The 12,727-nt window shown below is 38.0% G+C and overlaps 1 protein-coding gene across 3 annotated transcripts in view; it reads left to right on the forward strand.

The window, feature by feature from the left end:
• The window catches only part of tmem8b (transmembrane protein 8B), a 49,692-nt gene that overhangs the window by 23,911 nt on the left and 13,054 nt on the right, over positions 1-12,727 (forward strand). For 2 of the 3 annotated variants that reach the window (XM_023818304.2, XM_023818305.2), the window contains exons 3-5: positions 5,199-5,406; positions 10,475-10,608; positions 11,297-11,565. In XM_023818304.2, the coding sequence (XP_023674072.2) occupies positions 5,199-5,406; positions 10,475-10,608; positions 11,297-11,565 (611 nt within the window). Of the gene's footprint in view, positions 1-2,280; positions 2,346-5,198; positions 5,407-10,474; positions 10,609-11,296; positions 11,566-12,727 lie in introns of those variants that run through there. The other variant, XM_072708921.1, reaches the window with a different exon arrangement.

The following is a 12,727-nucleotide window of genomic DNA, read 5'->3' on the forward strand; positions in this document are numbered from 1 at the left end:
TGCCGGCAATAATATTCAGCCTTGCCTACTGGGAGATGAACTCATCAAGATGAACATCAACGGCCCTATGGTATCCTTAATCACCAACAATCTGACTGGCCAGCTTTGGTTTGTGAAACTGCAGAACTGTGATCCTAGGAAGCTTGTCGGGAGTGCAGGGGGCCGATGATGAGCTGTCTTATCTCCCTTCAACGTTTTATCTCAGATTTCAAATGCAACTTTGAGTCCTGTCATCTGCATAAGTTTTGACAAGACTCCTCCATTATGGGTCTCATTAATCAGAGGGAGTACAGGAAATTGGGACTTTGTTGCATGCTGTGGTCACAATCACCCACAAATAAACATTAGGAAGACTCAAGAGCTGGTTTTAAGCATTCTTTGTACTGGTAAGATCACTATACACAAAGAAGTTGCGGAATACAAATGCCCAAAATGGGACAAATAACATAGATGTGCTCTAAAGAAAGGACAAAGCAGACTTCATTACGTCATTTTCAAAATTACCCTGATGTCCTGTATTTTCTGCAAACAGATTTTTGGCCATGTTTTACCACACTAGTGCCAACTTCCTTTCCATAGTGGAGGGGAAAACATCAACTCCACCTTCTGAATAAGCTCAATAAAAAGGTTTATTAGAGGCTGTCTATAGCAGAAGAGATTATGAAGGGTAAATAGCATATATTATAAACATTCTGATCCTCTCAACAATATACTTTCTTGGAGTGCTATTACTACGGGTGTAACAATACATCGATTTGTATCGATATAGCGATTCAACCGCAAACGATCCGATGCATCGATGTGACCACATAAATATCGATACATGCGTTTTTATTTTCTCACCTGTTCCAGTATTGTTTTCATGATCCACTCCGACGTATACATGGTCTACGCCCAATACGTCGATTGCGACCTACTGGTCGATTGCAAAGGTAGAGTGGGTAGATCATATGGCATAAAAAATAGAGGATGGATGACGCGTTCAACCGCGCCAGCTGCTGCAAGCTACCGAGTCGCCTAGTTAGCCTCCAATTTATTTCTACTAAACTTAAGAAAGGGTATAAAAATGAATGGGGGAGCTGGACCAAGTAAGAAGCCAAAAACCTACCACTTCCATACGGAATGGGAGGAGGACTTTCTTTTTTCCACCATGTCATATTCGAAGTGCGTTTGCCTCTTCTGTCAGTCTACCATTGTGGAGCAGCATTTTCGGACTGTTCATCAAAACTACGACATTAACTTCCCTCCGAAAAGCGAGCTCAGAAGGAGAAAGTTGAAGGAACTAAAATCCCAGTTCAATTAAAAAATACTTTATTCATCCCAAAGGGAAATTATTATTATTATTATTATTAATAATAATAATAGTAGTAGTAATAATAATAAATATTAAAGAGTACTCAATATTTTATACATAAATATATGTTTTGCATTTTTATAGTAGGTAGATCATTTTGACTTGGTCATTTATAAGTAGTTCGCAAGCTAGCGTACCTTCAGAGCGTGTGTTTAGTATGGCAGGTGACATAGGACGCTATGCTCAGAGCACACAATCTCCTGAACACGCTGACCATTAAATTTTTCTTTAAAAAAAAAAAAAAAACCTCTCAAAGCAGAATACTGACATACTTGTTTCACTGCAGAAGTCAGTCATGTTGATCTTCCTCATTCTACATGTCTGTCCATGCAATGTTTTTTATTTGACTGTATTGCACTTTATTTTTCTTTGTTATTGTTGTATCCCAGCATAGGGCGGGCGAGCAGGGAACGAGGAATCAGGATCAGGCAGACGGAAATCCAACAAACGTGGGGGGGTTATTGCAAGCACAGCACATAACAGGGGGAAAACTTCAATGACAGATCTGGGCAACAGACTCTGATGTGGACTTAAATACACGGGACTAGATGAAACAATAAGAAACAGCTGGGAACAATCAGGATTGTACGCGAAGTTAATGAGGGGCGTAGCACACGAGAGGGTCATAGGAGCAGGTCATGACGGTTATGGAGCAGAGCATGTGAGCGGAGTGGAGCGGAGCGTGAGCGAGGAGCGGAGCGGGCAGAATTTGGTCAGAGCGCGGAGCGGTTTTTTAATTAAGGCTGGAGCGGTCGCTTTGTCTCGCTCCAATTTCGCTCCGATACCGCTCACACTACAATTCTGAGACGTGCCCAAATCTACCCAGAATTCATCTGTACAATTATCAAGACTGTTACACAAATTGGCCGAGATGGAATTCACAAAGTATTTCACAAAGGAAACTGATAAATCATACAAGTGTACTATTCTTATCAAACGTATAGATGACAAGAATGTACAGCAAGAAAAACAATGTGGTGAAACTGTTTCAGTGAGTAAAGATTCACTTTGGAATCACTTTTCTCAGAAACATGAGTGTGCTACGCGAACAAGCGGAAGCCAGAGCAAAACGCGTGCAAGTTTTATATGGTTGTAGCATATCAAGTCTATAAAGTAAATTAAAGTATAAAAGCCTATAAAGTAAATTAAAGTAAAAAAGCCTATAAAGTAAATATTGGTAATCAAATAAATTCGTTTTGTCATTCAAAGTAGGTCTAATAAGATTTTTTTTTTATTTCACGTAACGTAAAATTTTATTTTAGAGACGTGCTGCATCAACAGAAAAAAATTGAGGAATTTAAAACGTGTCTGTATATTCTTTAGGCTATTAAGCCCACTGATTCCTTTACTTTTAAGCCTATTTTTGTGTGGAATGCCATTTCCAAACCTGTCCGTTGTTGCCGATAGGTTGCTTAAAAATAAATATTTTCTGTTCTGACTGGCTATGTTGCCATTGCTCATATTTCTTTATGACATAAGGCTTCGGTTTAAGGTGACATTTGTTAGGCATGCAGATTATTTGTCCCTCTTTTAAATTGGAGCGAGCGTGGAGCGATTTGACTGGAGCGGGAGGACATTTTAGTGGAGCGAGGAGCGGTGTTGAGCGGAGCGGTTTAGTGCGAATTAGAGCGGAGGAGCGGGCGTAGCCAACAGCCTCGTGAGCGAGGAGCGGAAATTCTCACCGCTCCGCTCACATGCTCTGTTATGGAGATACTTTTATACTTTTTGTTACACTTTTGTATTTATCTGGAGAAAACTTGATTCAAAATAAAAATTAGTCACCATGTTAATCTAAATCCATCCAAAGTTTTTGTTTTTACCTTATTGCACTTTATTTTGCTTGATTTGATACTTGACTACACTAGATTTTCTTTACAGTTCCCAATAAAATATGATAAAATGCTAATTATATTTGCCTTTTTTAATTCATTGAAATGTAAAGGATGGTGTGAAATTTCATCATTTCGACTACTATCCCCAGTATCGAAATAAATCGAAACGTATCGTATCGTATCATGGGAATTTCTGAGGTATCAAAAAAAATCGAACCGTTGGCTTAAGGAATCGATATTGTATCGTATCGCGAGGAAAGCTGTGATTTATACCCCTAGCTATTACTATAAATTACTGTACAAGGGATACCTCATGTACTTTGTCCCTCCACTACAGTATTTGAATAGAAGAGGGAATTATCGGTTTAATACACCTCCACAACATTCATCAGTTGACCATGACTGGGCAAGGGGCTATCCTGCCCAATAAGTATCACATTCCCTCAAAGGGTGTCCATAAGAAGCAAAAAGCAGTATCACATTCCATTTAGGTTTGTTACTGAAAACTCATGTAGTTGCTTCGGCATAGGAATGAAGAATTTAAAGATAATAGTTTTCAATCATAAAGCAATTTCAAAATCTGTAAGTGTATCAAATTCCATGTTGAAGAATCAGTAGCCAGTTTAAATATTGTCTCATGGTTTTTAGTGCAATAAAGTTAAATAAAACAAGTATCTTTTTAAAAATCAAAAAGGTTGATTTCTCTGGCTGGGATATGGAACAGAAGCATATGATGCATGGAAAGGAACCATTACCAGTTTGGTAATGCACAGTTTCTGTAGCTGTCAAGTGTTGAAGAGAAGTAAAACATTTGTTTGGAGTAATTTCATAAATAAATGGAATAGCATTAATTATTTATTTGTGCTTCCATGATACAAATCTTCACAGGACCAGTCTCCTAGCTAATAATTGTTTGTAAAGAATGAGAAACCAGACAAAAGCTACCAGAGGTGGAAAGTACTGGTCCAAAAAGTGCAAGTCCAAACCGCTCAACTGGTTGGTTGAAACAAAACTTTGGTCTGGATTTGCACTTTTTGGACCTGAACTTTCCACCTCTGAAAGCTACTATTGCTTAGAAGGATGCACAGCAAGGGCAGGCATTGTACATGATTAAATGGTCTTTGAAATATCCAGGCTCTGGGAGGTGTAGTATATTTATAGAAAAAAAGGTGGAAATAAATCAAAATACAGGTATAGAAGGGGGATGGTGGAGAGCCGGAGACCATTTGGCCAGTGGAGCATCTGCTTTTTGAGCACGCATTTGTACCTTTATATCTGCCCCTCAAGGAATGTTAAGCGGCAATAAATGTGGAGAAAACTCATACCATGATGTTATCAACTTGGAACACCTTGACCTGCTGTTTAAATGTTTTTATCACATCTCCTTCAGGAAATCACAAGTCAGAAGGTCTTACTCTGCAGCATGGATTATTTCAGCTGCTGAATTATTATGAAAGAACACTGGCCCTTCTTAAAATTTTATTTTTTGTTATTGACAGATGCCTAGATGTAGATTACAGTCACCATACTGTTGCTTTTACTTATAACCCACTTAAAACTTTTTCTGAAAATGATGTAATATTCCCTGTTTTCACGATTTCTTAAGTTCTCATACTGAAGAATTAGGAAGGATTTTCAATTTTGCAGATTTTGAAGTAGCTTTCCAGAAACTCTTTACTGTTTGGTTGGAACCCGAAATATCTAATATTTTCCATGATGCTTATTCAGAAGTGGGTTATGATGAGCCTGGAGCTCATCCCAGGCAGTACAGGGCAACTGGAAGGGGTGCAAATTATCACAGATCTAGAAACTCCCATTGCCCTACATAATAGGAATTGTTTACTTACTGGTTATTGTTTGTTTCATTTAAAAGCAGTGAACAGATCCACAATACCATATTCTTGTTGACATATATAGTTCCGACAGACTTGCGTGTCCATGTTGTTTTTCCACCTTTACCTGCTGCATTTTTGCAGATGTGTGAGTTTTATGTCTCTTTGTCTTGCATATAGGTATTTCAGATCTGGAGCCCCACCTGTGATCAACCCTCTGCACACCCGATTCCCTCGTGACACCATCATTCCTGGCTCCTTTGCAGTCACATTGACATGGACGCTGCCCAATCGAACAACTGGAGTCTTTAATGTTACTAGTCCTCTTCCAGGAGACTGGTTTCTGGCTGCACATTTACCAAAGGATGATGGGAAAATTTCTGTTAAGGTTGGTAATGTTCATTTTCAGGACGCACAGTTTTTTGTTTTTTTTTTGTGCCTGCAACAATATTCACATTGCCCATTATATTGTTATTTAGCATCTGTGAACCGATAAATAGGTTATGGGTCAGGCAGTCATACTTGTATATGAATCATTTTAATTTAAGTAGTGTTATGCAGGTTCATAGCACTGTAAGGATCCAAGACAAAGGACACTGGTGGGGGTCAATTACAAATCCTTTTGTGGAGCTCCTCCAGTGTGGTCTATGAGAGGGACATAACATATGATGTGAGATACTTTCCCCCCACCTGTACCAAATCTCACTAAACATAATCGCAGTGCAATTTACCACAATACATGTTTTATTTCTAGAGGTAAGTAGCCAATTGTCTGGGATGCTATAGTCAACAGTAAAAAAAATTTACTACCTGAAAACAAAACCTATACTATAGAAATAAAAGAAAAAACAATTGTAATTGTATATTCCCTATCCACTCATTAACACACCCAGGAAACCCGTGTTCCCAAAGAAAAAGACCACCATCACCTACAAGCTTCCAGATGCAGTCAAAAGTAAAACACACAGCAATACACAGACTATAAGCATCACAATTCCCAGAAAGCCAAGTCCCTATTCTTGTCTGTTGGTCAATCCGATTTTTTCCTCATTCCACCAGATTGTGGTAATTTTCGATCCAACAGATCACAGCAGTGTGAAAAGGAATTGAGAGAGAAAAGGCATAGCATGAAAGACGAGGAGGGGAAAAACCCATTTCAGTGCTTCCCAACCAGAAACCTTGGATTACTAATGAGGTCCAGAATATGCTGAGAGCTGGCAATGCAGCCTTCAGCACTGGAGACACTGAAGTGCACAGTGCCACAATGTCCAACCTGACAAGAGGCATCAAAAGTATTAAGGGAACAGGTCAAGGACCACTTCAAGAGTGACAACCCTTGATGCATTTGGCAAGGTACCAGTCCATTACTGATTTCATAAGCAGGGATGCCCACCTGCCAAGCAATGAAATTTTGCTAAAAAAAGGAGCTGAGCACCTTCTTTTTTCACTTTGATAAATGCAAGAGAGACCATATAATGAAAAAGCCACCAAAAGCAAACAATTATGCATTCACAATATAAGATCAAAGCTTCCTGGTGTGAACAGGCCCAGCTGAATACCCGGACATGTTATCAGGTACTACGCTAACCAGATATCCACAGTATTTGCCAATATCTTCAATTTGTCTCTGTCCTATGCCATGGTCTGTTATGGCAGGGCATGAAGGAAGGATGGTCCACGGTGCGGCTTACAGACAAATGGGTTTAAAGTGGGTAGGGTATAAAGTGTAAATGGGGGGTAAACCTAACACTTAAGTAAACAGGAACATGGGCAACACTGACAAACACCAAGCAGATATAAACACACATTGGAACCAGAAGCAGGCACAATCACCCACTGAGGAGCAGAGTAAGGGTAGGCACAATATACAGATAACTAGGGTATGATGAGGGACAGGCCAGGGTTGTTATTATCTAGGAACAGGGGAAGGTAATAACCAATCACACTGCCTCAAGATTCAAACACTAGAAGGAACAGGACATGACTACAAAACTAACTACAAACAAGGACAACTGGACTACCATTGCCCAGAATTTCTGTAGCCAAACATAGCTCCAATTTAAATATTTGACCCATTGCCTTAATTTTGAGGTGCTTCATTCAGATGGAACAGAACTATTACCAATACAGAGAGGTGAGAGTGACACACTTATTCAAGAAGAAGTGGATTGGATCTCCTACCTATATATAACAGGCCGTATCTTTTTTATTTTATCAGCCTTCAATATTACACAGTGATTGTTAGCAGCAAAGATATGGGACTATAGAATAGGCAGAACCAGGGCTACTTTCTGACTTAGCTGCAATAAATAAGAACCTGCAAGCTGCCCTGACACAGATTTACAAGATACATCTTTGCAACATGAGGTAGTCATATCATCCATCTCTGGTCCATATCTCCTATGCCAAAGCTTGTTCCGTTAGTAACAGCATGATAAAACTAACCTATTATCAGCAAATTATGGACTGTTGTTGAGTGTTGTACTAGGACCTAATTTGCATACATTTTCAAGTCAGACAGAGCAAAAATCACTCAATTTGAACCAGCTAGAAGAATTTTGAATTTCTTTTTATCAGAACTAAGTTGCAAGATATTCAAGGTCTTCATAAAGGCAGTCAATTAGTGAAAAAGGTGGCCGGGAGGTGATTGAGTCAGCACTCACATATAATTGTGTGTCATTGGCAGAGAACAGGACCTAAAACTGATCCCTGTGGGACACCTTGTGCTTCTCCACACCACTGGCCTTCTCTCTCATGTTTTATCTTCTTTCTTTGTGCCCTGTAAATTTTCCTGGAATGTTTAAAGGGCAGATTAAGACAAACCAGTCATTGGAAATAGTACCACTGGTGATATTGACTTAATGAGGGCACGTACATAACTCTCTCACCAATTACAATATATTATTATCATGAGGATCATCATTATTTGTGCTACCACTGTCATTTTAGTAGTGCAGTTGTACAAATGCTGGGCCTAAAATACAATCAATGCATTTAGAACTGGATTTAAAAGCCAAAAATGTATCTTTAATAGTTTCCCTTTTGGGACTGACTTGGATTATTTAAGAGGCGGGCTTACCAGCCGATAGAGGTATATGCTCCTGAACTCAGCTTAAGCATTTTTAAATGTTCAGTTGTCCCATCTTCAGTGTATTCTCAGTTGTAAGTATTATTATATCTTCAATAAATTGGAACACAAGCTGTTTATAGTTCAATTTAGGAGCCTCGTAAGAAGACTTCAAGGTATCCCTGTATCCCTACACCAGCTGTGCCATTATCCTGCGAATACTGCTCTGCACAAACAACAGATGGGAAATGCTATTTCTTCTGTGTCTCATTTGAGCCTGCTCTGTTTGTCTGTCATCTTGTAATTGTGCTAATGGGCATTTGTATTGTTTGCACCTTAATTTCCCTTTGGGATTCATAAAGTCTGTCTATCTATCTATTAGCAAATAAATAAAGACTGGTATTATGCTATTTAGATTCTAAATATGGCGCCCATAATTTCTTTGACCTATAACACTGTGACATAGGATTCCAGACATTAGGATTCCAGTCATGCCATGAATCATCTATAGCACCCTAATTCTTGCTGGAGGGAGGACTGTAGCCAGACATGACAGTGATTGATCATTCTGAGAAAAAGGGCACCTGCATAAAAATGGGCAGGGGATGAATGGTGAAAGGTTGCATTGTAATTTGCCTGTGCCATGATGGATAACAAGCTTTTGAATCCAACCTTCCAGAGTATAATTTCTTTATGAAAATTTCCACCTGCAAATGGATATAATCTATGCCTTGTTTGATTGTAATTCAGAGTGTCCAACTTTTTGAATACTTAAGCTCTAGTTGCCTGGGGTTTATATATTTTGCTTGTTTTGGAGTAAGGTTTTATTCACAGGTTACTTTATGGGAATGGTCATACACTATGGCTATGCTCATATCCTAGTGCTCTCACTCAGCAATCACTCACACCTGCAGTAATCATGATATTTGTTTAATCTCACTCTGCTCAGTATGTTTTTAGTTTCTTGGGCTCTTGCTTGGTCTTTCCGCATCTGCATCTAGATCTAATTCTGGATCTTCAGGATTGAACTTTTTCTGAATTTTCTGAATTAGCTCTAGAGTCTAGGGTATTATTTGTGGTTCTTTTGACACTTTTTGACTATTCAGTTTTATCCTCAGCCCTTGACTCTAGTCTAGTTGCATTGCCTGTTTGCCTCACAGACAGTGGCCCCAGTTCTGCCAGTAATGTACTCATTCCAGTCTGTCAAAGATGGAAATACTGACAGGCAGAAGACGCCTGTCTCTGTAGACAGTTCAAGGTGAGCCAATGTTGGTGTTCATTGTTTTGCTACTAAAATATAATAATTATCATGAATTTCTAGTTCTATATAACTCACTTTCAGTTTTATCTTTTACACCAATGGCCAATTGATTCCAGAAATTTTGTGATTTGTTGAATATATATACAGTTTTTAATTAGGTAATTCTATTGCATCTTTCACAAACTGAGAAAGATCAATTTATTTAAATTTCTTTAAAATTTATTGATATTAATGATGTATTTTCTTTTTATAAATCTATAAAAACTATTCAAGTCACAACAATCAGTGAAACAGTGCTGTCCAGGCATCTTTTATTAACTACAGTGTTAAATATAGACTGCTTTTTCCCAAGCAGAATTCACTGAAGTTGTTAAATTCTGTAACAGCTCTCTGGTGTGTTATATTAAAGATTTTATATTATCATTTTATATGATGATTTAATTGTAATACATTAATTATGACTGTCTTCTACTGGTACCTAAGCTGCATCCTTCTACAGTTTTGTGATGTTTTGTTCAGGCATTGTATTGTTTTTTTATTAGATGCCTGCTGATTTATGTTCACTTCATTATTTTATAGGCCAAGAACCAATACAATGAATATTACATAATGTTTTATAATTTGATGGCAGTATTATTGTGTTGGGCAAATTGAATTATGACATGTCAATATATACATGTAATATGTCAGAAAAATAGAAAATATATACTGCATAATATACTCATGTACACGCAACCTATGAAACATTTTAAGGTATATATTCAGAAATAACCAAAATACCTAATTTCACTATAGACCGCTGATGTCATCTGACAGGCAAAAATAATTGATAAGTATGATTTGGTTATTTAATATAATATATATATAGCTTAAATATTTGTAAATTATTATAGATGTATAACTTCATCCCAATGATTGTATTTATATAAAAACAATTTCAGTTTTTATAAAAAATAATAATAATACTTGTGTCACATCACAAAGTAGCATAATACTTCAGAAGTATGAGCAGTGTGTTATTAAATGCTAGTACGTATCTAATTCAGTCGGTTATATATTTATGTTGGTCTGTGTCACAAAAGATTCACACAGTATGATTATTTTTCCACCTTTTTTCAAAACTGTCAGGGCCTCTCTGAGGAATGTCAGTACCTCTTCCAGCCACAGCTCATTGTGCAGAAGCTGATTGGAATTTCTGTGCTGTATCCTGGATACTTCATTGATCAGGTGGTCCCTGTTCGCAACAGATCTGTTCTTTACAAGTAAGCCACTATTGTTCTTTCCAATAGAAGGTTAACATGTCACATTTATTAATGCATTTACCTTAAAATGATTTATTTTAATAAAAGGTCACCCTCAGAATCTATTTTATTATCCACAATGTCATATTAGACATATGATGAAAACACTTTTAAAAAGGTGACCCTGGCAATTACAGAGATCTTCAGCATACCGGCTGCAATTTTATATTGCAGTGAAGTCCAGCGGGCTTTATAGTGATAGTCCATTTACAATTCTGATCAGATTCTATCTTTCTTGCTCAGCCTATGTGAAATTCAGCTCATATGAAATACATGAATGCTTTATTCCTCCAATTAGTAGACAAGCTAATTATAGAATGGCAAATTAATATTAAAATAAGACAGTTTAGTGGAGTATGTGGTGAATCCTTAGAAGAGGCTGCTGCTAACGACACCATTTGCTTTTATAGATACGCTCTGGTAATCAGCTTTTTCCTGCTTAATGGATCGAGTGATATTTCTTGAAGAGTACCCTATTTATTTTCACTTTCACCTATAGGCATGATACATAATTAAAATGTATTGTAACAATAATGGTATACCACCAAACATTTCATGGCTTGTATTGTGCCGCTGTTATTCTAGTATAATACTATTATCTAACACCAGCCTACTCAGTCTGAAAGATCTCTTACTTTTTGTTTGTCAGAGTTTTCATTCCAAACTACAGCTCCAGCGTGAAGGTGCAGCTTGTGGACTGTAACACAAGGAACAGGAGCACGGACAGGTGCCCAGTGACAGTGAAGGTCAGAGCCAGGGCACCCCCCCTACATAATTCTACCTCTCGCAACTGCCGTGAGTGGAGCTCCTGTGACCTGGAAACCCCCCTGCCCCCCTGGGAACAGTGGTATTATATCCTGGTGGAGAGGAACCTAAACAATGTCAACGTCTACTTCCGAATTGGGGTCCAGGTCAAAGGTCAGTCCTTTCAAAAAGAGCAATAGCATTTTCTCAATTTTTGTCTTCTCTTATCATAAATTTATGAAAAATTAACTGGCTGTCAGAGGACTTGTAAGCACCCCTCTTTATGAAATTTTATTCCTTGGGCTCCTTGCATCATTGATTTCACGTTTTCATTTATTAACTTAATCCTGTGTTGCGTGGTATATCACACAGACTACCTGTTGTACAGCGGTTTTAAAATAAAATCTCACTCTTGCATTATACAGTACATCCTTTATATGATTTAAATTCTGCAGGTCCATCCAAATATTCTATTTGCATTTGGCTGAGTCAATGGTATGGTATAGTCAGGAAAACACCCATATAACTGCTTAAATCTGCTTAAAAGCAGTTATCATTCTCTTTCTATGTACCGACAGTATACATAAAGTATATTGTCTGTTACTTTTCATGTATTCTTGCTATTTCGTGTCTTTTGTAACATACATATGCTTCACTGAGAACAATCAATTTTAAGATTTTGCTCTGTCTTTATCAAAATGTGTTGCTGTGGGGAAAATGATGAGTGGTAGCAAGGGCGTAACTTTGGCTGGAACATTGCGGGGGTTGAGGTCTCCACCCATTACAGGGGAAACATGATTATTGGGGGGGTTGTATTAGCTGGTTTTGATTTATTGGGGGGGCTACAACCCCCCCCCATAATTTACGCCCATGAGTGGTAGCCTCTCTTAAATTTTGTTATGGTGGTAAAACTGCATCTCCTACAAATCATTTTTCTTTCATCTAAAGGAAACAAAATTTCAGCAGAAAACTCCTGCCAGGTCTATTGTAAAACACTAGTGTACACAAGAAGATTTGTCTATTGTCATCCATCTTCCAACTGTGTATTCTGGTCAGGGTCATGCGGAATCCCAGTGCCTATCCCAGGCACCACAGATGGGATGCCAGTCCATCACAAGGCCCATTTTACTGGCAATTTCAAAATACCAGTTACTCTAACTGCTTTTGTTTGCACTGTGGGAAGAAACCACACACAAAGAGCAGACGTGAAATTTGATCCCCCAACTCAGGAAGCAACAGTGCTACTCACTCTTAGCTAATCCGTGATGAATCATTTGCAGTTGGGTACAGATTTTCATTTTTAATTTTTGATTATACATTTGTGACATAATGCAAT

This window comes from Paramormyrops kingsleyae, chromosome 2, assembly GCF_048594095.1.
Source record: "Paramormyrops kingsleyae isolate MSU_618 chromosome 2, PKINGS_0.4, whole genome shotgun sequence".
NCBI lineage: Eukaryota > Metazoa > Chordata > Actinopteri > Osteoglossiformes > Mormyridae > Paramormyrops > Paramormyrops kingsleyae.